General features: G+C 40.7%; 1 protein-coding gene and 1 non-coding gene across 18 annotated transcripts in view; both read left to right on the forward strand.

Moving 5' to 3' along the window:
- Cacnb2 (calcium voltage-gated channel auxiliary subunit beta 2) overlaps positions 1-24,012 on the forward strand; it is a 345,468-nt gene that overhangs the window by 234,841 nt on the left and 86,615 nt on the right. For 13 of the 17 annotated variants that reach the window (XM_039095296.2, XM_039095297.2, XM_039095298.2 and 10 more), the window contains one exon: positions 13,484-13,603. In XM_039095296.2, coding sequence (XP_038951224.1) covers positions 13,484-13,603 — 120 coding nt within the window. Of the gene's footprint in view, positions 1-12,099; positions 12,664-13,483; positions 13,604-24,012 lie in introns of those variants that run through there. The other 4 variants (XM_017600436.3, XM_063276023.1, XM_063276024.1 and 1 more) reach the window with 2 other exon arrangements.
- Trnaa-cgc5 (transfer RNA alanine (anticodon CGC) 5) lies at positions 22,431-22,503 on the forward strand. Its single transcript has one exon. It is a non-coding gene; the product is annotated as a tRNA-Ala (tRNA).

The raw sequence follows: 24,012 nt of genomic DNA on the forward strand, positions 1-24,012 counted from the left end.
TGAAGTCAATATCCAATGGGAATCTGGCATTATGATCCTCAGCTTGCTGAAGAAGTCTACAAACTCTTCAGTAGACTAAAGCAACTGTAGCAACAGAAACTCTAATCAACACAAATGCTCTCCTACACCAGGATGGTCAGTGTTGACTGGCGACTTGACAGAGCTGAAAACTCACCTGGGAGATGGACCTATGGTGAGGCCAGTGGACAATTAGTTCGGTAATGTTAATTGAGGGGAACAGGCTCAACCCCCGCAGATGGCTCCATTCCCTGATTGGAAAGGCAGAGGCAGGCTCTCATGGTTGGAAAGGCAGAGGCAGGCTCTCACGGTGGATACTTGGTAGCCAGATGCTTGCAGCGCCTGCTGCATTGCACTACCCATGCCCCACCCCTTTGCCTCCCCACCCCTGCTCCTGACCTGTGAACCAGAGTAAATCCTTTCTCTCCTGGGTTAGTCTCTTCACCACATTAATTATAGAGAGGAGAAACTAAGACATCCAGTTTCAGATGCCCCTTCAAAGATAAATAAATAAATAAATAAATAAATAAATAAATAAATAAAAGTAAAATAAAGCTGATTAAAAACAGGAAAACCATAGCAGGTGTTTCTGTTGATTATCTACAGTTACAATTCCATCTACAGTTAATTATACACAAGAATATCTAGTGATTAGTTGTTTTCTCATTTGTGAGACAAAATACTTGAGTTATTCTGACCAACTCTATATATCTGGTCTTTTATGAGACAGCTTAACATATCCTCGATTTTCTAACATGAATATTACATACCCCTGGCACACTTCTTGCTGACTGGTCTTGAATTTGGAATTTTTTAATGCAGTGAACTTGATGTGACCCACATTGTCTCTCCTTAGGTCTCCCAAAGGTAGCTAAGCTGCTTAAGGGATGAATTAACTCTATTAGGTCACTAGGGTGCTCTGAGGCGCTTTATTGCTCAATTGTGGTAGTGTTTTTCTAACCAATTCCCTGATCGAGTAGCCTATTTTTAATATTAAAATCTCTCAGAACCAAAGTCATATCTTTCCAGAAGGTCAGAATTTTAGAGCAGTGTATTAACAACGTACTAAGGAATTACTGACTCCTCTGGCCTGCTTCAAGCCCTCACCCAGTGCTAATGTCACCTAATTGCTAATGTAAGAAAATGTCAGTCTTTTGATGCAAACTTGAATAATTAGTTTATATATTTTAACTAAAAAATTAATATTTTAGAATGCTGACATTTTTGTGTATAAGCGCTTTCTTTCAATTCAAATTCCTTACCTGACTTAATTCCTACATCAGTCTTTACTTTGTTACTCTGTTCTCACAGTGAACAAAAGGTCTTTGAGGAGACTTGCTCATTATTTCCTTTCATTACATGGGAAACACGTAATAAAAGGTTAAGCCAACCGTTTAGTGAAAATGTGTATGTGTATACCATCTTGGCCACATCAAAATCCATGTTCAAGATTGGTGTACTGGTTGGGTTCATGTGTCAACGTGACACAAGCTGGAGTTATCACAGAGAAAGGAGCCTCTCTTGAGGAAATGCCTCCATGAGATCCAGCTGTAAGGCATTTTCTCAATTAGTGATCAAGGGGAGAGGGTCCAGCCTATGGTGGGTAGTGCCGTCCCTGGGTTGGCAGTCCTGGGTTCTATAAGAAAGCAAGCTGAGCAAGCCAGGGGAAGCAAGCCAGTAAGAAACATCCCTCCATGGCCTCTGCATCAGCTCCTGCTTCCTGACCTGCTTGAGTTCCAGTTTTCACTTCCTTTGGAGATGAACAGACATATAGAAGTCTGAGCTGAATAAACCCTTTCCTCCCCAGCTTGCTTCTTGGTTATGGTGTTTGTTCAGGAATAGGAATCCTGACTGAGACAGTCGGCATGGTGGTGCAGACTACTAACCTCTGATAGCTAAAGTAGGAGGATCCTCAAGTTTAAGGCCAGGTGGTACCACAGAGTAAATTCAAGGGTGGCTTGGAATTCACAGTGAGTTCAAGGGTAGCCTGGGCAATTTACAGAGACCCTGTGTCAAGTAAAATAGTACTTTAAAGGGTTGCATGTACCTCGGCGTTAGAACATTTGCCTAGTATGGGCTAGGCCCTGATTTTACCATGTGATGGCAGAGAAAAGAAATCAAGGTGTTTTCTAGACTTCATATCCATAGAAGGCGCCTTTTGTTTTCACTCACAGAATTCGTAACATCTTCACTTTTAGAAATGCGACCTTATTTATTTTTAGTTGTCGTTTTAGTATTTTTACATATGTAAAATGTGGCTGTACTTACATGCCATCATCTCATAGATGATTTCTATTGGTGTCCTCATAACCATTTGCCTTATATAATCCTCTGGAGTCTTTATCATTGTTTTTAAGGTTTTCTAATAATCTAAGTAAGTAAATCATTATGTAAGAATGTTGTTGTGCTGGGGCTCAAAAGTATAATTATATTGGTACATGTTGGGAGACAAATAAATCGAATTTCCCAAAGTTGTTCTAGTCAATCTGTTGGTAAGTTCATGATATTAGCATTATTGTATCCTCTCTTCATTGTGAATTAGTACTTTCTTAACAAAGAATATCCCTTAGCAGGGGAAATGGTTTTTTGTTTAAGTTAGCAAGACGGTATATTTTCCTCGGTGCCTGGGGCTGTTGATTGCTTTGGTGAATTCTATTCAAATCACTTGTTTATTTATGATTCTTCATTTCTTACTGGTTTTCTCACCAGGTAATATGCCTCGAGTAGATGCCAAGAGAATGTGAGATAGGGTGTACTCTTTAGGATTGCAGTCATACGGTGGCTGTGCATTAGGATCCCTGGAAAAGCTCACCTTGAATGAAGAAAGTCAAGATTTGAGTGTTTGATTGAATTGCACGTAAGGCGAAAGCCTTAGGTGGTCTCTTCACATGACCATTATTAACTAATAGACGGTCCATTAAAATATTCTAGAATTCTGTATTTGTCCAGTGAAATGAATTCATAGAATGTAGGGATTTGATTCAGTGGAAGAACACATAACACATGCCTTACATGCTGTGTGCTGAAGGACCAGGGTTCATTACAAAATAAGTATATAAACATATAAACATATAATATATAAATACATATATCATACAATATATGTATATATGTGAATACATATATTACACATTATATATGTAAAAATATGAATATATTATACATTCAAAATTACTTGAAGAACAATTTCCTTCTTGTAAGGGCTTGATGATTTTAGTCTTTTTTAATTAGCATTACTAATTATACAAAATAATGGTTTATGACCTTTTCGCAAATGTGAATTGATCATACTCATGACTCTGATGCCACCGTATCTCCCCTTGGCCCTCCCACGGCTGAGCCCACCCTTTCTAAATCATGCTCACTTTACTTTCACCCCTTTAGGTTGTTAGATGTTGTTGTTGTCTTGAGACAAGGCCCACGCTGTAAATCAGGTTGGCCTTAAACTCATTTCTCCAGGGCTGGAGAGGTGGCTCAGTGGTTAAAAGCACTGACTGCTCTTCCAGAGGTCCTGAGTTCAAATCCCAGCAACCACATGGTGGCTCACAACCATCTGGTGTCTGAAGACAGCTACAGTGTACTTATAATAAATAAACAAATAAATAACTCTTTTTAAAAAACAACAGCAACAACTCATTTTCCTCCTCAACCTCTCACGTACAGCTCTCTCAGCTCCGACTTGAGCTTTTCAGGCACTCTTTTCTTAGCTGTTAAAATGAAATTCACTTTTGCTGTGAATTTCAGGTCCCACTCTGTAGGAACAGAAGAGACAGTGCCTTTGGATGGCAGTAAATGTTCTCCAGTGTGATGTTTACAGTGTGTTTTGAGCTGTCTATAAGAAAATCTTCTAGCACATTGTTCCTAGCCACTCCAGTTCAACGTATACATCAGACAGAGGGGACACTTAGCCTGGGGGCGGGCAGGGATTTGGATGTGCTATGAGTCACTGGCAATTTTAGGATTGGAACCTTACATTCCTAAATTGAGAAAGTAAAATTATGTGAAAAGAAGACTTACACACAAATATGCTTTAAGTCATTTTGTCAAAATATAAAATCTTTGAAGATTTGGAGGGAGAAGGATGAGACAAAAAATGTTAAGTTTAATAACTTCTTTATGCCTTGGAGTGGCTGGCGGGTTCTGTAACATGATTATTCTATCAACTGACGGGTAGTCGATTTTGCAGTAAGTTAATGGACTTAACATTTACTGAGTCTTATGATTAAGCAAGAAGGATAAATGGAAGCTGGAATCTTTGGTTCAGTCTTTCACTCTTTATCAATATTTATCACAGGCAAATTCCTATTGGTGATTGGTTATTAAGAAAGAAACATGGGCATGTTTAGTAATGCTTAGAAAGATTTAGCAATGTTAAGACCCTCTAAAGAAAATTTAAAATGTGAGGGAGAATAACTCACTCTCCCTGTCCCGGTCCCTGTCCCTCTCTCTCTCCCCCTGCCCCCTCCCCCTCTTCCTTCCTTCCCTCCTATTATTCATTCAATAAATATTTAGAGAGCATGCCTCCCACATTTCAAGACACTTCTGACATATGAGGAAATGAAATAGAAGGAAAACAGAAACCTTGTAGAGTTAGACACCAAACAATACGTCCAGTGGGTGAATTATGTATGAGAAAGTAGAAGCATTGTTTCTATAAGTAAAGCAAGGTAATTGGGATAAGAAGTGTTGACAGGCAGGGACAGGTCACAGCTCTATAACTGATGTGTTTTCAGAAACAGTAATCAAATGCTTGAGCAAAATATTAAAAGGTGGTAATGATGTTTGTGTGTAGAAGAATAAGAGACGAAGGTTCCTGGTGTCTGCATCCATGAACTTGAAAAGCTGGAACTAAAAAATATGTGTTTCTTCGAGGAGGCAGGTCCTAGGAAGAGTGACTGTGTAGATGTTGGATGGACAAAGTGATTCTAGAAAGAGAGACTTAGGAGGTGCAGGTATTGGGTAAGAAATAAATATCTAGTGACATCTTGACAGTCAGACTGGAAAAGGTAACAGCCAGGGCATGATCAGCTGTACTAAATGCTCCCAAGGTAGAGAAAGATGTGTCTAAGGATAGCCGATGGGATTTGGTTGCTGGTGATCTTAATGAGTGGAGTTAGTGGAGTAGGGGCATATGCAGGGTTAAGAGAGAACTGCAACAGAACCTGGATTCCATGTGCTCATGATTTTCTAGACTAATTTTTCTGCAAAGGAGAATAAACTAGACAGGAGCTGGCAGAGCAAACAGAGTCAAAGGAAAGGAGAGACATAGTATCATGTGTGAAGAGTAGTAGTAACGGTAGCATCCATGTGCCTTAGTTGAGTTATCATTGCCATGAACAAGAACCTGAGAGGAAATAACGGAGAAAGGATTTATTTCAGCTCTGGTTTAAAGGGATACAACTCATCAGGGCAGGGGTGGGGTGGGGTCTTGGGACTCTGCCCATGAAGGTGGGAGTTTGCAATTCTCTTTGTTGGACCAGAAAGCAGAGAGAAGTATTCTGCCAGTCAGTTTACCTTCTCCCTTTTCTTCTAAAATGTCATCAAAACCAGTCTGTAAGATAGTGCTAGTCAAAGTCGGAATCCATCTTACCTGTAAGTTAATCATCTATGAAGCACCTTCATTGCTATGCCAGAGGTTGCATCTCTGAGCTTGAAGCTCACCATTAAAATTTATAATTCCTTCAGCTTCAGGACTAACGAGTATCAACGCTTCCTGCTAAGCCAAAAGGTTACTCTGATGATCTTGAATTCTCGCCCATTCAAGGCAGGCTGGCTGCCACTGGAGTTTCTGAATGCCAGCTTGCCAGTGTTACATTCTTTTCTAGAGAAGAGAAAAACATTTAAATACTGGGTTTTTGGACTTCCATTGTTCTTCCATTCTACCATCTACTTTGTATTGTGGGTAGGTGAAGAAATAATGTGTTACAATTCTGAGATACTCTGAGACAAATTTCAGAGTCACAGCAGCCAAATCCACAAAATAGCACTTTCTGAATAAATGTGGAATTATCTGTTTTATTGGATCCTCATTGAATATGTGTCATGCCTTTTGGCAAGGTGAAATTTGGAAAACAATGAAGACGTAAGTGTACCTCACATACATATATGTACCAAGCTTAACAAAGATGAAATTACTAACTTCGAAGTCATTGTGGTGCTTCATGACCGCTAGAAATTGCAGCACCCGTGACTGGCAAACAGAAAGGCTCTGCTTTTGAAGAGTAGAAACATCAGTTGTATACAAAGGTTTGTCCTGCCTTTTTGTAAACTGCCCTCTAGAGGGACTTGGACTCATTTTGCTTGAAGTTCATTCCCAACTTAATTATGAGCTGAGTAACTTCAGTTAGGTCATTTAACTTCTCTATGCCTCAATTTTTCTCCTCAGTTAAAATAAAGCTGACTAGAGACTAAATTGGATGAGTCTTGTTAGTACAGTGTCTGGTGCTATATAAACATTCATACATCAAGAGTCTCTGTCAATCACATATCAAGCTTAACCTTCCTATTAACATAAGCCAGGACAGTCTAAACCACAGTAATTAGCTTTTAAGAAGTGATGACGGATTTAAAAGGAAGAAACCAAGACCCTTGTTAAGGTCTTGGAAAGAATGTCTCTAATAATGGGGGTCAATACTGATAGTAACATAAATGTCACTACTCAAAGTAAGACAAGGATGTACTTTCAGCAGGATGAGAACATGTATGTAGGAGTCGCAACATAATCCATGTATTTTTAACATGAATCTACACGGGCCAGAGGAAAAGAATATTAATAAATCTTACTGAAAATATAATATGTCAGCTACACAGACTTCTTTGCAACTGAGGTGATTGATCTTGGTTGTCAAGATAGAGATGGAAGGAGGAGACGTCAAGTGAGGAATTCCCCTGCATCGTATTGGCTCACCAATGTCTAAGGTATTTTCTTGATAACTCACTAGTGTTTGAGGACCCAGCCTAGTGTAGACAGAACCTTTCCTACATAGGTCACTGTAGACAGCCCCTTACCAACATAGGTGACTGTAGACATTTCTTTCCCTATAATGGTCGGACTGAACTATTTAAAACAGAAAGGCACCTGAATTTGAGACTGGGAGCAAACTTATAAGCAAACTTCTGTGGGCTCTACCTCAGATTCTGCTCATGTTCCCCTGCCCTTATCTCCTTCAGGGATGGGCTGTGACCGAGACATGTGAACCTAGAGGGGGACCCTTTCCTTTTCCACATTGTTTGTGGTTGGTGTTCTGTCCCAGCAGAAAGCAATCTGACTGAAGACTCTGAATATGTCTCGTCCTCAGGCTGAGCTTCCCCTGTCCCTTCTGTCTTTTCTCTCAGCGCATCCCAGTTTGCATTGTTTCTTTTATTATCACTTTTGCCTTAGTGTCATCTTCGATTATCATCATCCTACCTATATGCTATATAATTTGATTCTATCATCTTAGCCTTTAAAAAAACTGCTCTCCCATAGCACGTATTTTTCTACTAACCTTTTCTTTAAAAAATATCAACCTCCTTCACAATTCTGTCAAGTGTAATAATAACAGCAGGACACTTGGGTCTTTTCCATAGTTGCAGCTCCCACATTTGGTTGTAGTACAGCAGTTTCAAAGAACTATGAGCTCAGTAAATGCATATATGTACATACATATATATATATAATGTACACATATATATGTCTTCATCAGTGTGTACTATAGTTCTATAATGTTTATAAATTTTCATATTCTCTAAATAAAATCCAAACTAGCATATTGGCTTTTTACATAATCATCAAAGTATCACACGGAGTTGTCCTAGCAAGAGTCCCTTACTGCTGCCACTTTTGGTACTGATGTTTGACACTGAGCTATATAACAGCCAATCATCTTTGAGATGCTCATCATTTGAATGTAAATATCAATTATGTGACACTTGCAATCGAAGTATACAGTAGGTAAGAAAATGTGCTTCATCTCGATACCTTACTGTCACTTTGAATGTTTAGTGCCAAGATCTGTCATTATTGGTAAATAGGTGAGAGTTGTATCTATGAAGGAAACCATGAATCAGTCAGGGAACTGCCAATAAGAGTATAAACAAACAACCAAAAACTACATCACTCTTGGGAACCAAAACCAAACTTATCAACTACAGATAGTGACAATATGAGGTGTGAACGAATTTTCTTCCCTAGCAGCAAGCTACAGTTAAGTAGCAGGTACAAGCAAAGCTTCCCCCATTGGTTCTGTTTATTTCCCTCCTGACCCATAAGGTGCTAAGATGCCACACCTGTCCCATGTTTGGTCCAAGCAGGGAAACGATTTGAGTCTAATTTGGTACTGAGTTGGTATGGTCTCCTGGAGGAGGTTTGCAGTCTCCAGGTAAGAATCTAGGTGCCTGTAGGAAACTTAGAAGTTCAGTTGAATTTTGCTCAAGAGTGCTGCTTCAGATTTCATAGGAAGACTCCTACAGAAGTAGATGGTACCACTTGGGATTCAGGATTCTACTCTCATGTAGGCTTAGTGCTCTTATGTTGACTTGAAGGCAGAAAGCACAGAAATGCTCAAGAACGGTGATATGGGGGATCCTTAGGATTCTGAGATAGAGAAGAGCTTCAAAAAAGCAAATTTCACACAAACAAAAAAAAAACACTCAAGGAAAAGATGAAGTTTTGTTTATACACCTAGGTGACATAAAAGCAGAAAGGGGAAACTGAAGAGCAGACAAAACCACAAGTCAATCTGAATTAACAGAGTTTTCCTGTAAGCATTAACACAGAGCTACAGTGAGATTTCTGAAAATAAATATAGATGCTGGCGGGATGTCCTACTGGTAGACACTAGGTTCAACTTGCATTTTGAACTGTGCAATCATCAATGTGAGCGTGAAGAACATGCTGAGCGTGTGACCTGTCAGCAAGGACGAATGCTACAAGCAACCAACTCATCACGAAGCCATTTTCTAATGAACCTGTTCAATAGTTTTGGAAATGATTGTCAGGTGCTCTCTTCTCAAGGCTACTCCAGGCACAATGACCCAGAAAGCCTATATGGGATGAAAGGCAAAAGCTTAATTGGAGAGATCGCTTTTCTCTGTGTAATTCCCTGCTCCCAGTAGGAAGAAGCGTAAGTGCAGTGCTTCCGTTAGAAGAGTGTCTCTCAAAAATGCAGCAACTCTAAACACCAAACCTTGTAGTATTTAACAGTGACTACCTTGGACTGGGAGAATTGACGGAATGGCTATGTTTCTCTTTCCACAGTGAGTACATATGTCTCCTATAGCAGCCATTTTGTGACTTGATACTCTTAGACCTGGACTGAGCTCCTAAGAAGTGCAGGGGCTCATGACCTTATATTTGAAAATAGAGTTAATGAATTGCTGCAGATATTCAAGCGATCACTGACAAACACTGGTGGAGTGGTACCTTAAAGACTGCTGAATTCTTTTGTTTTGTTGCATTTTGTTTTGTTTCGTTTGCAAGACAGGGTTTCTCTGTGTAGCCCTGGCTGTCCTAGAACTCAACAAGTAGACCAGGCTGGCCTCAAACACAAGAGATCCACTTGCCTCTGCCTCCCAGCTGCTGGGAGTCTGCTAAACTCTTTAAACCTGGAACCTCCGTCAAAATGTTTATTCTGTGTGAAAGTTAAACCTGGTCACTAGCAGTGGACTTTTTCAATTTCATTCCTTTTAAAAGAGTAGGAAGAAACCAATATTTTCTGTCTTGTGAACGCTCTCTTCCTGACAGTTCTTAATGACAATCTCTGTTTCGGTTTTTAATTATTTATTTATTTAATGTTTGTAGGTGTTTGGTCTGCATGTCTGTCTGTCTGTGTACCGTGTGCGTGCCTGGTGCCCAAGGATGCCAAAAAAAGGCAATAGAACCCCTGGGACTTGATTTACAGATGGGTGTGATCAGTCATGCTGGTGCTAGGAACTGACCTGGGATTCTCTAGATGAAAAGCCAGTGACATTAAGCCCTGAGCCATCTCATCACCTATATTTAATAATAATAATAATAATTATTATTATTATTGTTATTTTTATAGAGCAATAAATCACATAGCTTTTATCATTAATGCATGAATAATTTCATGCATATATTACTGATTTTTATCAACCCGCATACACACACTTGTACCCTCACCAATCCCCCTGCCCATGGATACATTTCTTCCAGCAAACCTCCCTTATACTTTCATTTCCCCTTGCCTCCCTGCCTGACCTTTGTGAGTGTGTGTGTGGGGTGTGTGTGTGTGTGTGTGTGTGTGTGTGTGTGTGTGTTCCAATGTACTTAGAGTTGCTCCCTTGAGCAGGAGTCTGGAGTTATTTACTGGAACATGGGCAGCACATCAGCTGCTGAACACTAAAATGGAATATTCCTCCCCCAGTGACCATCACCTTCTCCCAACTCTTGAACCAGTGCAGCCCTCTTGAATGCACGAGGAAATGGCGGTGGGTCTAGTCTTGCACAGTTCTTGTACGGGTAGCCGTATTTGCAATGGGTTTATTAGCAATTGGTTGTGATTAATGGAGAAGTTCAAAACTGATCAAGGTACAGAACATAAGTGACTCTGAGTTCAGCCCTGAGTCTGAACTGAGATGTCTGGAGGCATCTGTATCACGGGAACGTGGGGAAGAAGAGGGAGCAGAAAGAGCTGGAGGATAAAGAAGTTTTCAGTGAGACTGGTGCTCTGCTAGACATGGTCATTGCACCACTGAGAGGCTGTCTGACAGCACTGGGCTTTGAACTGAACCTTCAGTATTCTAAATGCCCAAACTGGTGACAATGGGGACACCCCGGGGAGTCTAACTGAACTTGACTATTTCCCAGTTTGGTGCTACAACTGTGAGAAGCTTTGGGACATCAGAAACCACCTCTGTGGTGGAAGATTCGTTTGTCCATTTTATATTTTGCTTGAACCAAAAATAATTGCAAAGACTTTTTAAGCTCCTGACACGGTACATTAACTTCATAACACTATAAATAGGTCATTAATTTATGTCACAATATTGGGTTGAGATGCAGTCAGTTTCTATTATTGTGTAGTCCTTGTCTTACATATTTTCTAGCTTTTAGCTTCTGAAAATCAGTATTAGTTGAGTGTCCAAAGGAAAGGAAGGGAGTAAAGAGGTCTTTATTACAATTTTTAATTAATTAATTTGTTTATTTATTTTGAGGCAGCATCTCATTACTTAACCCAGTCTGGTAAAACATGATCCTCCTGCCTCTGCCTCCTGAGACACATGCCACTGTGGCCAGCTAAAATTTAGATGAGGCTGGACAAAGTAATCCTGTACCATACTCTGAAAGATTCGGTCTGTTTACAAATTTTCTTTATTTTACAAAACTTGGAAATATGTATTTCTTCATAAGGAAACATTAAAAATATAACCCCATTTGCCCAGGAAATTGATAAAGTTCATAACTTTCTGTCTTAAGCCCCAACCCCCTTATCTACACAAAGAATTTGGATGCCATTATTGTGGTCTGTGAATGTTAGCATGCTAATAAATCAAGAAAGCTTTGAAATGTTTTTACATACATCACTATGTACGTATGACCATACACAAACCTATTTTGGTGATGGCTTCTCACTGCAAGAAGCAGGCCAGAGTCATTTTGAACTCCACTATATCCATTGCTTTATAAAGCTTTGACCACTCTATGTCCTCATTAAATGGCCACACCCCTCTGTCTTGCATCTTGTTTATACAGATTAATTCCCCATACGATGAATGGGCATTTTTTGATCCATACTGTGCAATATTGTGTGCGATGTCTATTATGATTATGTGAGTTAGTATTTATGGCATAGCATGCCCTGTTTTTGGCAGGGACTGGGAAATGCTTTCTCAATGAAACTTGAACAGCAAGTTTTGTCTTGAGAGATGGCCTCATCTGGAGCAGAAAGCTGACAGGCTCACCATGTGCCTGTTACTAGAGAAGCTGAGAGACCCTCCCAGCTGTTTACACTTCGGATGAAAAATGGCAGTTTGACGTAAACCAACAGTGTGATGTTAGCTAGCATCTGCAAAGAAGCTCCAAGTGGAGCATGCCCAGTGCAGGGCTCCCTCCCCCATCAGCCCCCCCCCCTTCCAGATCGCTGACGATAAGGCTTGAACTTTACACTAGGAAATATCAGGGCACAGTCTGGGGCTTGTTTGCTTGTTTACTTTTGTTTTTCTAAAATGCCCTCTTGAAACTAACTTCCTTTAACAAGCCAAGTGCAGGGAAGAGAATATTTAGACTAATATAATGCACTGAGTTTAAACAAGTTGAAGGCAGTCTCTGCACTTGGACCTGTCTTTATTTCGAGAGCAATAGAAATTATTAGATTCTGTCCGTGTGTGTGTGTGTGTGTGTGTGTGTGTGTGTGTGTGTGTGTGTGTTTCCCTCTTGAAATGGGAAAATAAGATTCTCCTCAGACAGAAGTCTACTGGGGCTGGGAGTGAGAGCCTCAGAGGGAGAAGGGGACTGAGAAGAGGGGCTTCTTAGAGCATGGAGAGCAAAGGTACTAGGATTCTCCAGGGCTCAGCGCGCTCTGAGGCTCTGTACCCTGGGCTGCAGCTGCGGAAGATAAAGGCGCTATCCGGCTCATGAAGGCCACCTGGATCAGGCTTCTGAAAAGAGCCAAGGGAGGAAGGCTGAAGAATTCGGACATCTGTGTAAGCGAGAGGGCTTTTTGTTCGGGGGGAGACAGTGTTTTCTTTGCTTCTCCGTGGTTGCAGCAAGAGCTTGCCTGCCGAGAGGGTGGTTTGATTTAGTTAATACACTCATGATTGCATGAGAGGGAGCTAGGGAGATTCCTGACATTTTTCTGAGCTCCTTTTCCTGCGCTGTAATTTATTACCAGAGGAAATCTCCCAAGCAGGTGCTGTCTGTAGCCAGCTCTCACTAAATAATCTGTGTGCAGGTATTTTTAAGTATGTTCCTGAGAGAGGGAGGGAAGCAGGCTGGAGTGTCTTTCCATACTGTTGGAGAAGGTAGCAGGTGAAGAACGAGGTAGAGAAACATCCTTGAGACGATAATGGGAGTTGTATCATGGCAGCAAGATTACAGGGGGTTCAAGTTTGTAACTCCTCAGACTCCCTTTGATGTGTTGGTCTCTCTGGGTGTAAGCACTTGCTCCAGCCCTCAGGCTGGTGTTGGGAATTATCCTTGAAATGTATCAATGCCCTTCAGCTCTGTACTGCACCGCCGACTTGGTTTAATGACTGAAAAAAAAACTGATAGAGGCTTCAAGAAAGGATACTTTGTGGTAAATGAACTTGGGGAACGAACGGTGTTTGGGTCTACACCTTAGTGAAAAAAATGTGCAGGGCAAAGGGTGTTTTTTTCTAGGTGGGTTGTTGCAAACAGACTATTTTCTCCTCTTTTCAGGAATTTACATTGTATCCCAGGAAGCAAACTACCACATCAGTGAGGCTTTTCCTGTGCACCCAGCACACACTCGATCTATTTTATAATCTACGTTCTCCTCTGCAGGGTTCGGCAGACTCCTACACCAGCCGCCCATCGGATTCAGATGTGTCTTTGGAAGAGGACCGGGAGGCAGTCCGTAGAGAAGCTGAGCGGCAGGCCCAGGCCCAGTTGGAAAAAGCAAAGGTAAAAAACACATCTTGTGGGAGAGGGAGGAACCCTATGGTGCCCCTGAGGGGTCCTGCCTGTGGCTGTATCCTCTGAATCTCATGCCTGATCCGCTGGAGAAATCCATCAGCTGGCTTAACACAGGCATTATTAGGGGAAATGTGATATTAATAATAATCTTTAATGTTGTTTTCTAATCTAAGCAACTCCTTTCTGTGGTGGGAGGTTAATTTAAACGCAAACAAAATGATCTCCAAATATACAAAGAAAAAACTGCATGTAATACCATAATATTTTACTTCATCTTGCCAGAGAACCACCTCTGTTTACAAAACAGTGTTGAGGCTAATGTTTATTTTCCTCAGTCTAAAGCAACTCTTCTCATAAAGTTTACCTCAGAGGTAGTTTACAATGCTCTCCCTAAATGTTTATTTATGCTACTCTTGCAAGTGAAAGCAACAAAGGATTTCATTGATTAAACTGACCTCCCCCACCTCCACCCCCCCACCCAGGAAAGTTTTCCTCTTTGTTCTATGATGGACTGTGTGCTCATGGAGGAGCAAATGCAAACCCCTTCTGAAGTCTGCAAGGAATTGATCCCGGACTGGATTTCACTCAGGCTATGAAACAGTGACAGAGCTCGTTATTGTTATGATTGGAATTGTATTATCTTCTGCAGACATTTGAATAACAGTTCATTTAAAACCATAGATTGTTGTCCACGTTGAAGGTGTCTTGGTTTGTAACTTCTGAGTGAACATATTTCACTTAAAAAAAAAGATTACTACTATTAAAAAGAGTAAGTAGGGCATTAACCTTGGTAGGAAAAATCAGGGCATTATCACAAGGTTTCTGCCTGATGCCTCATCTCTAGGAGGAGTAAAAATTATGTGTGTTGCTATGGGAATGGTGGCTTGGTTTGAATGCATGGACAGACCTTGTATAATATTCATGGCCTCCAGAACAGATGCTGTAGTGGTTACCAAGCTACTGCTGGGAGACCTTGAGTTCTCAAAAACAGCGCTGCGGCATTAACAGCTGGCAGGAAACAGGTCTCCTGGTCTCTCAGCCTTAATTGCTAGACAGACCTTAAGAGCACGGGTGGAGAGCGCTCTCTTTTCTGGCAGTGAAAACTGAAAGGCAAAGTGTAACCCAGTTGCCATTAGCTTACCTCTTCGCTGCCACAAATTAGTCACTGGAAGACACCATGAAGCCGGAGCTAAATAACTACAAATAATGGATGTTTGGTGGCATTAATGAGCCACAAGGGTACGCCGTCATAGATACGTTTTGTAGTTCAGAACCCAATTCCACGTTCCATCTTTTGTACCTGAGCTTAAAGAGAAGTCAAGGAAAAAAATAGCAGCGTTTATTTCAAAAATAAGATTGTTCTGCTTGTGGCTAATTTATACTCACTAAATTTAAACTCTTTTCCATGGTCAGCCCCTTTTTTTCTACAACTCAATATGTTATAGATCTGGCCGTCAAAATCTTTAATTATCTGTCTGGGGTATTTTTGTCTGTGGGTGTTGTGCCTTGTTAAGTCAGGGACTCATCGACTTAGCTGCAGAAAAGTCTAAGTCTTTTACCCTAGTGTAGCTTCTAAATCAAGTCCGATTCATTTTCCTTGTCTTACTGGCCAAAGAGACTCAATGATGAAACAACATTAAGTATAAAAGGACAAGAAAGACAATTTGAAGCAAAGGCAAAGTAATGGATAAAAACTTTTTCCTAGGCTTAATCAGAATAGTTTATTGGTTCTTTTTTTTTTTTTTTTTTTCTTTTTTTCGGAGCTGGGGACCGAACCCAGGGCCTTGCGCTTCCTAGGTAAGCGCTCTACCACTGAGCTAAATCCCCAGCCCCAGAATAGTTTATTTATATCTACTTGTCTGTCAAAGTGGGTCAATACCTTGGGACTGGATTGTTCCAGTGGCTACATCTGGGGTGACTATTTGAATTTGTTCGGATGAAAAATGGACGCACTGAGATTTAAGCATTTATTTCAGCTCGTGGCTGGGAGGACACTGTCTTTTAATTCTCATCTCCTTGAAGAGGGGATGCAAGAGCAGGATTAGCTGACTACCTCCTTATTTTATAATAATCCCTCAAATAGAATGATGCTACGAATTGGTGTTTTTACTTGGCCAACAGACGTGATTAATTCATATGTGTGATGCATGGGCTAGAGTTCCCCTCTGCTCTTGGAGCCTGGTCCTGGATAAAGAGGAACTATGTTGTCCACTAACTGCTTTAATCATACCTACGTAAAACAAAGGAATTGGCAAATAGTGAGACTAGAAACACTGCCTTCTAAAGTTAAATGACCAATGAAAGGTCATGTAACTGAGCAGTGATATAGCCAGTAGGATCCAGAATTCTCCAAACCACTTTGTTTTGGCCTCTTTGGAACAGGATGCATTACATGGGCAGAGGGCAGGTTTGTTTTTGAGGCAAGTTAGTGTCAATGGATGACTGTTTTTTATCTTGATGTTTCCGGGTCCCCGATGAGTTCAGTCTGTCCAGTTCTGGCATCCTTTGTGTACACTGTCTTGCTAAAGTTCATACAGTTGAGATTGCTTTAAAAAACATGTAATAAGAATTTAATTAGTTCTCACAGTAATATTGAAATCTAATCTCCCATTTAAAGTTACCTTGGCATATCCTATAGACCAAGTAAGTATTTCTTGAATGAATCAGAGACGGATGAATTCTTGTGAAACTGTAAAAAGGATGATCTTGTGGTTAGGTACTGAGGTGATTTCTGGTTCTGTTATTGGAGGCTAACACTGGAACTAACTTGGTGCAATGGTATATATTTGTTCCCAAAGTCCACGTATTGGAAATCCACACGACAGGCCTAGTGGATGGTGTTTAAATTATTAAGACTCTACCCTTGAGAATATAAATGTTGCTTCTAAGTAAGTTTCCTATATTAGGGGTGGGCTTCTTATCAGAGTTTGGCCTCTTTGCTCTCTTGCCTTCTCTTTGTTCCTCTACTATGGGTTGTTACTTTTTCTGTTGCTCATATAACATAGGCTGACAAAAGCAACTTAAGGGAGAAAGGGCTTAGAAGCCAATGGTGTAGTCTCAGGCTAGGGAAAACAAGGAACAGAAGTTTGAAGCATCTGGTCACATCACACCCCTATCCAGAAGGAAAAGTGATGGATCATATGCTAATGTCCAGTTCTCTTTCTACATTTTAGGTAGTCTAAGAGCCCAGCCAGGGAATGGTGGCACCCACCATGGGCGGATTTACCCACTATAAATAATTATTTTAATCCAGACAAACCCCACAGTTAAACCCAGAGGCCCATCTCCCAGTCATTCTAGATTTTTGTCAAGCTGACTACAGTAAGCATCACAGTCCTCAACTGTGATGGCAAGGAGCCTGATTTATCACTTTTTGATCTCAAGAAGTATAAGAAATAAGCTTATAATTGGTATTTAATGAACAAATTAAGAGACATGTGAATTAAGAGTTCATGCCTATTACTAGCATTTGGGAGGATAAGAGATCAAACCCTGTTTGCACATTTTGGAGACTCTTTCTCCAAAGAATAAGATAGGTAAACAACTAAATGGATTTTAAGTATATTTAGAGTTGTATTATCCTAACTATAATTGGTTTTAGGACATTTTTATTGGCTTTTTAAGAAATCCCAATTACATTAAGTTATTCATCATTCCTTGCAACTCCACTACCCTGGAAAGCCATCAACGAACTTTCTCTCTGGGTATCCTGATTGTTGCATATTGTGACTGTCTGCATTCTCTTACATAATGTTTTTATTGCTCATGCAATGGCATCTATCATTACTACATTTTTGGATTTCAGAGAATACACCTTTACATCTGTATTTCGCATTTGACAAATGCAATTAGGAGGCATTTGGATTATTGATGCTTTTCAGCACTGTGAATAGTCCTGCTGTGAACATTTATGTAGAAGTGTTTTCATGGGTGAGAAATATTTTAATTCGTTGTGTGTTGTCTTAGTTTGTCTTGTTGTCAACTTGACATACATGGGAAGAAGTAACTTCAATGGCCTTCCTCAAATTGGTCTGTGGGTGCCTATAGGGAATTTTCTTTTGGGATTGCTGACTGATGTAAATCCCTAGGCAGGTGGTCCTGTGCTATAGAGGAAGGCTGCTTACTGAAAACCTGTGAGCAAAGAGGAAGACAGCATTCCTTTGTGGTCTCTGCATCAAAGTACTACCTTGATTTTTAACCTATAAGCCAAATAAATTCTCTTTCCTCCCAGAGTTACGTTTGATCTTGGTGTTTGATCAGAGCCACAAAGAGCAAACTAGGACATATATCCAGTTTGTGTATAACTAGAACTGAAATTGTTGAATCACACTTTTTTATTGAAAGAATAATGTTCTTTTTCACCCTTCACACTTGTCGAGATGATGTCATCTGCCCTGTAGGTAGACTATGTTGGGAAGTCTGGATGCAGAAAGGATTGGAGAACACAGATATAATAATCAGATAGTCTCAGAGAAGGCTGAAAATCTGTTTTGATTGCTCTTTTCAATATGCCTGTCTATTAAAAAGGTTGTACTTGGTGCTGTTGGTATGTAGGAAAGACCTTAAGACCAGAGCAACAAAGGACAAATGGACAAGGCTTTTTGCCTACTGAAAGCTTCTGTTTTGAGGAGAGATGTCCTACAGGTGGAACAAAGTACCTAGACAGGTAGAAAGGTCTGGTATGCAGGAAAGGAAAACGTTGTACTCTAATGGCTGGGACAAATACTCTTTCTTGGAAAAAGTAGTATCTTAAAACTAGGCCTTTCAGGATGGACAAGTGAAGCTTCGCATCTGAAGGAGAAAGCAAGTGGAGCATGAAGCAATGAGTATGCCACCTAGCTCCTGGGGGTGCAAAGTTTATAAAGGCAGCTGGAAGACACAGAGGCTTCCAGTAAAACGTTAATTTTTTTTTTAAGATCTTGCCAACTGGAAGTGTCTTTGTTATCCCCTCACATTTAATTACCGGTTTGTCTGGATAGAATGTTCAATAATGAAAACCATTTGCCTTTGGATCGGTGAAGGTGTTGGCTTGTGGTTTGCTTTCCAGAGCTGTCCGAGCACAGTGGTATTCTGTGGCTATGATGTGGGTACGTTCAGTTCTCCTGTGCTCTAGGAATTTTGTTTCCTTTGGTGTTTTGACAGCTTTGTGTGATGTGCCTTGGTGTGAATCTTTTTGTTTATTGTGCTTGGCTTCTTATACACACATTGAAGAGGGCCAGTTGCTTCAGTTCTAGAAAAAAAACCACCTTAGCCTTTCTTTGATTATTGTCTTCTGGTTCTCAGGTGTCAGATGTTTGTGGAAGAGAATTCTTCTGAAGTAGTTTTCTCCCTATTACTTTGTTCTAACTTTTTTTTAAAACTTATTTTCTAACCCATCAGCTAAAACTTTTACTTAGTGTGGAAATTTCAATCCTTCTTGAAATGTGTCATTTCTAAGATCTAGAAAGCTGACTAGAAATGTTTCTAAGTATTGGCATATTTCCATCGGCATAGATTTGCTTATTGTTCAAAGATACATTAGCTTACATTGCTTGTTCTCTTCATGATAATAAATGCAGAGATGTCTCTGGACCTGTGTCATGCTGGGTAAGTATAATCACGTATCCCAACACTATCATTACTCTACTCACTTCTGCTGTTAGTTGACACCTTCTGTCACTTGTTTATGTCTTGGTCTTCTAACAGACTGAATTGGCACCTTCATATGGTATTCTCAGAGCTGCATTAAAAGGAATCTGGGTTTTTGACTCGGTGGTAGTGACTGCTTATTAGAGGAAGCCGATAGAGTGGCCATATATTAGGGAGGGTTTTTTTTTTTTAATTGGTTTACATGGCATGATCTCATTAGCCCAGCCCAACAGTGGCCGTTATCACACTGGAGATGTTAAGAATTGGTAACTTCTTGAGTTCACAAGGCTGGATGCTGCATCCTTCTGTGTCTGGCACTAAGAGACTGTACAGCAGGTCAGCAGAAGATGACAGCATCAGGATAGATGAGTTTGCCCAAAGGCCACAAAGGCCATCCGCAAATGTAAAAGTTTTTTCCCCAGACCTCCTTATAGTACGTAGGCCCCCTACAGAAGGAAGGTGCTGCCTATATTCTGGTGAGATGGGGCGCATTTCAATTAAGCTAATCAAGGAAAGCCTTCACAGGCATGCCCAGCTGCTAACCTAATCTAGTTAGTGTCTCCAAAGGTTTGTCTCATGGGTAATTCAAGATACTGCCAAGTTGATATTTGGTACTAACCATCACCCCTAATGTATGCATGGCCATGAGCGGCATCCCCATCAAGCTTAACAAAATAAGAAAGAAGCTCCAGGGTATTCAACATTCTCCTCTTGTGTCACACTTGCTAGTGCTGTATTGGCTGAAGCAAGTCACAGGAATGATCTCAGATCAGTGTAGACAAGGAGCTGGCTAGCACATGGATCTATGCCGACAGCTGCCCTGTCCCCTTTCCTTTCTTCCTCCCTTTGGAAGAAGAAATGCCTCTACCTTTTAGAATCAACAGTTCTGTCACCTTTTCAATCCTATTTTTTTCTTTTTCCTGCATACTATCAACCTTGTCGCTCAAACTTTATCCTCAACTTCTTTAATTGTATCACCCTTGACTTTTAACTGCTTGAACATGATTTCTTGATGATGGTCTCTGGTGATATTTTTGTCACCATATTTATTGATCTTCAATGAAGCTTTCTGTGACTTCTCAGCCTGTCACCACATTTTTTTTTTTACTTCTCTGGTATTCTCGTTATGTTTCTATTGATGTGATAGAGATAGTAACCAAAAGTAACTTGAGAAGAAGGTTTATTTGGCCTTGCAAGTTGAGGTCCATTACTGAGGTGGGCCAAGGCAAGAACCTGGAAGTTAGAACTGAAACAAAGGCCATGAAGGAGTGTGGATTAATGGCTTTCTCTTTATGGCTTGCTCAGCCTGTTTTCTAACACAGCTCAGGGCCAGATGACCAGTGGACCAGCAAACCAGATATAGCACCACCCCCAATAAATTGAGCCCTCCCATATCCTCAGTATTGATTAATGAATCAAGACAATGCCCCACAATCTGATGGAGCCCATTTTTCTATTGAAATTCTCTCTTCCCAGCTATGTCTTTAGGTGTGTGTCAAGTTCCCAAAACCTCTCTGGCAAATCTATTATGTTATGGATACTGACTACAATAGAAAATACCTAAGTCAGCTACCTATGCCATTAACTAGCCAGGATATTTCTCTTCCGATATTCTTTGTATATGTATATGTCTGCATGTATGTGGTATTCTATATATGTGAATGCATAGGCATGTATGCTAAGGAATGCACTTTCAGAGGCCATGGAAGTCTCTTTCCACCCTAGTTTTGAAACATAGTCTCTCACTGAACTAGAATCTCACGGCTTCTGCTTTCCTAGCTGACTAATGACATCTAGGGATCTAATATCTTTGTTTCCCCAATGCTGGGGTCATAAGCACCTGTGACCTTCCCCAGGTTTTTCAAGGGTGATAAGGATTTGAACTCTGTTCCTCTTGCTTTGGCAGAAAGCTCTCTAAACCACTAAGTGATTCCCTGAGCCCTCTTATTCTACATCAATTTTTATTTTCCTTAACTAAAGTATAGAGGTCTATCCTATCAAATACTCAGCTCAAGTCTTAGCTCTTTTGGCATCTTTGTCTTCAGTGTTCCTGGTTTCTGCTAAAGAGACACCAGGGCATCTATTGAGCATCAAGACCTTCAGCAGAAGCAAGGGATGCCTGACGTGTATGGCCTGTGGGTTCTACCTAGTATTTATCCAGAAACTCTCTTCCTGCTCAGGTTTAGATTGGAATTTCTGTGCACATTTCCTTTGGATCTAGCTTGTCCTCCAATACGTTTTCATTAGAGGATGCCTTGTCCTCCTTAAGGCTTCAACTATTACTGAATCTCAACTTTTGCTTCTGACTTCTCTGCCCACTTGTGGATACCTCAGATCTCCTTGGGGTCTTTCAGTCTGCCACTCCTCGGCGTGAAGCTACCCACCTTTTCCTTCAAACTCATTCATCTCCACATTTTCTCATTACATCATTGGCATCTCAATCTTCCCAAGGCTGAAGCCTTTGTTCAGGGATCAAAGAGTTAGCAACTGTTTTTCCTGTAAAGGAATAAACAGGAATTATTTTAGGTACTTTGGATCTCTGTTGAAGCTCAACTCAGAGAGACCTGAATTTGAATTCCGTTTCTACCACTGATCATTGGCTTTATCTGTTGATAGGTTATATGGTGTGGTGGTGTGAATGATAATGTCCCTTATAGACTTATAAATTTGAATGTTTGATTCCCAACTAGTGGACTGTTTAAGAGAGATTAGTCGATATGGACTTCTTCAAGGAGGCGTGGTCTTTAAGGAGGTGTGGTCTTCAAGGAGGCGTGGTCTTCAAGGAGGTGTGGTCTTCAAGGAGGCATGGTCTTCAGGGAGGTGTGGTCTTCTAGGAGGTGTGGCTTTTCTTTAAGGAGATGTGGTCTTCTTCTATAAAGTGTGTCATTACGAAGGGTGGTGAGCTTTGAGGTTTTAAAAACTTAACCTAGGCCCAGTCTCTCCCTCTATCGCATGCTTATAGATCAAACTCTCAGTTACTGATTCAGAGCCCTGCCAGCGTGCCTGCTACCATGCTTCCTGACACGATGATCTGGACTCACCCTCTGAAAATATAAGCAAGACCCCCTCCCCATAGTCAAGTGCTTCCTTTAAGATGTCTTAGTCATGGTGCCTCTTCACAGCAATAAAATAACTTAGACATGGTTAGGTCATTTTTCCCATTTGTAAAATGCCACGGATTCGGGGGTTGGGGATTTAGCTCAGTGGTAGAGCGCTTGCCTCGCAAGCACAAGGCCCTGGGTTCGGTCCCCAGCTCCAAAAAAAAAAAAAAAAAAAGAAAAGAAAAGAAAAAAAGAAAAAAGAAAAGAACTATGACCGAGTTCCCTCTAAAGATGTGCCTTGTACTTTATCAAACAGAACTCATTGCTTCCCATGATACCAAATGCAATCTAATGCCCATGCTCTTTTCTGGGACGCTTTTCTGAATGGATCTGCACAATTTGGGAATAAACTCAAATTCTGCTTGCTGTATCTTTAGGATTATATTTGTTTGGCATTCTGCTATTGCATTATTGTTGTTACAGTAGGAGTTCCATGTTTTAAAAAGAGCCTGATGCTCTATCTAATTAGAGTGTCTTACAGTGCATGGGTGACCTTCATTAACAGGAGTTCAAGAGGACTGACTGTAGTTTTCCTACATTTAAAAGTGGCTGGGGAGATAGATGGCTCAGTGGGTGAAGTATCTGTGGTACAGGAGGGACCACAGTTTGGATCCCAAGAACTCTAGTAAGTGCAAGAAGGGCATGGCAGTCTGCCTACAGTTCCAGCATTGTGAAGAGGGAAATGGGGAATCCAGGAAAATCTGGTTAGGTAGTCTACCTATATCAGTGAGCGCTGGGTTTAATTAAGAGACCCTACCCCAATGAATAAGGTAGAAAGTCGGTGAAAAGTTCATGTCAGCCTAAGGCCTTTACACATACATATACACATGTGTATACTCCCTATATGTGGGCCCTTAGACACTTAAACACATACATGCAAATACACATATACCACACATGTATGCAAGCAAAGCAAAAAAAAAAAACAAAAAAACCCTGGATTCCTGGTTAAGAAGCCTTATAAGGATGATTAACATAATAAAGAGACTTCTGGCCATTTCAAAACCATAAATGGATAGGGGAAAGAGGATTATAAAGTTTGTAGCTCAAGCCTTTTCTTTCATTCTCTTAAAGAGCTGTAGCCAAACATCTTTGCTATATTGTAAACAGAGCTATAAATGCACTGTCATTTCCTTGCCTGTCCCCTTCTGATATGAACAGGGACCAACACAACAACCCTTCTGTAGGGCTGGGTGGAGTTTCCTCTTAGTTTTCCTGAGTTTTGTCCCACCACAGCTGAATCAAAAGACTGGAACTGTGGTAGGGTAGACTTTATTAAGCAACACTGGGTGGGTGGTATTGTGCTGAGAAGAGCTAAGGGGAAGTCCAGTTTACATGTGGCTTCTTCTTTCAAGAGGTCATAATCTACTTGTGATTCTGTTGATGTGTGTCACTGTTCTAAGCAAAGTGGAGAGTGTGAGGCTGATAGCTTTGTTACAGGACTTATGCTTTAAGGGTGTTGAGAAGGTAGACCTCACTACTACTGTGCTGGAGAAGGTTCAAACGGTTATGGGTTAGATATGGCCCCTCTGTCATGTGACCTTTTTGGTGGGGACACAGGCTTTGCTCGTCAGCCATGTGCTTCTATAAGGTGAGCAAGAGGATTGCTACCTGAGGAGATAACACAGAACATGGGCTTCTATTCTTATTTAATGTTAAGTCTCACTT

The sequence above is a fragment of the Rattus norvegicus genome, chromosome 17, assembly GCF_036323735.1.
Source record: "Rattus norvegicus strain BN/NHsdMcwi chromosome 17, GRCr8, whole genome shotgun sequence".
In the NCBI taxonomy this organism is placed as follows: Eukaryota; Metazoa; Chordata; class Mammalia; order Rodentia; family Muridae; genus Rattus; species Rattus norvegicus.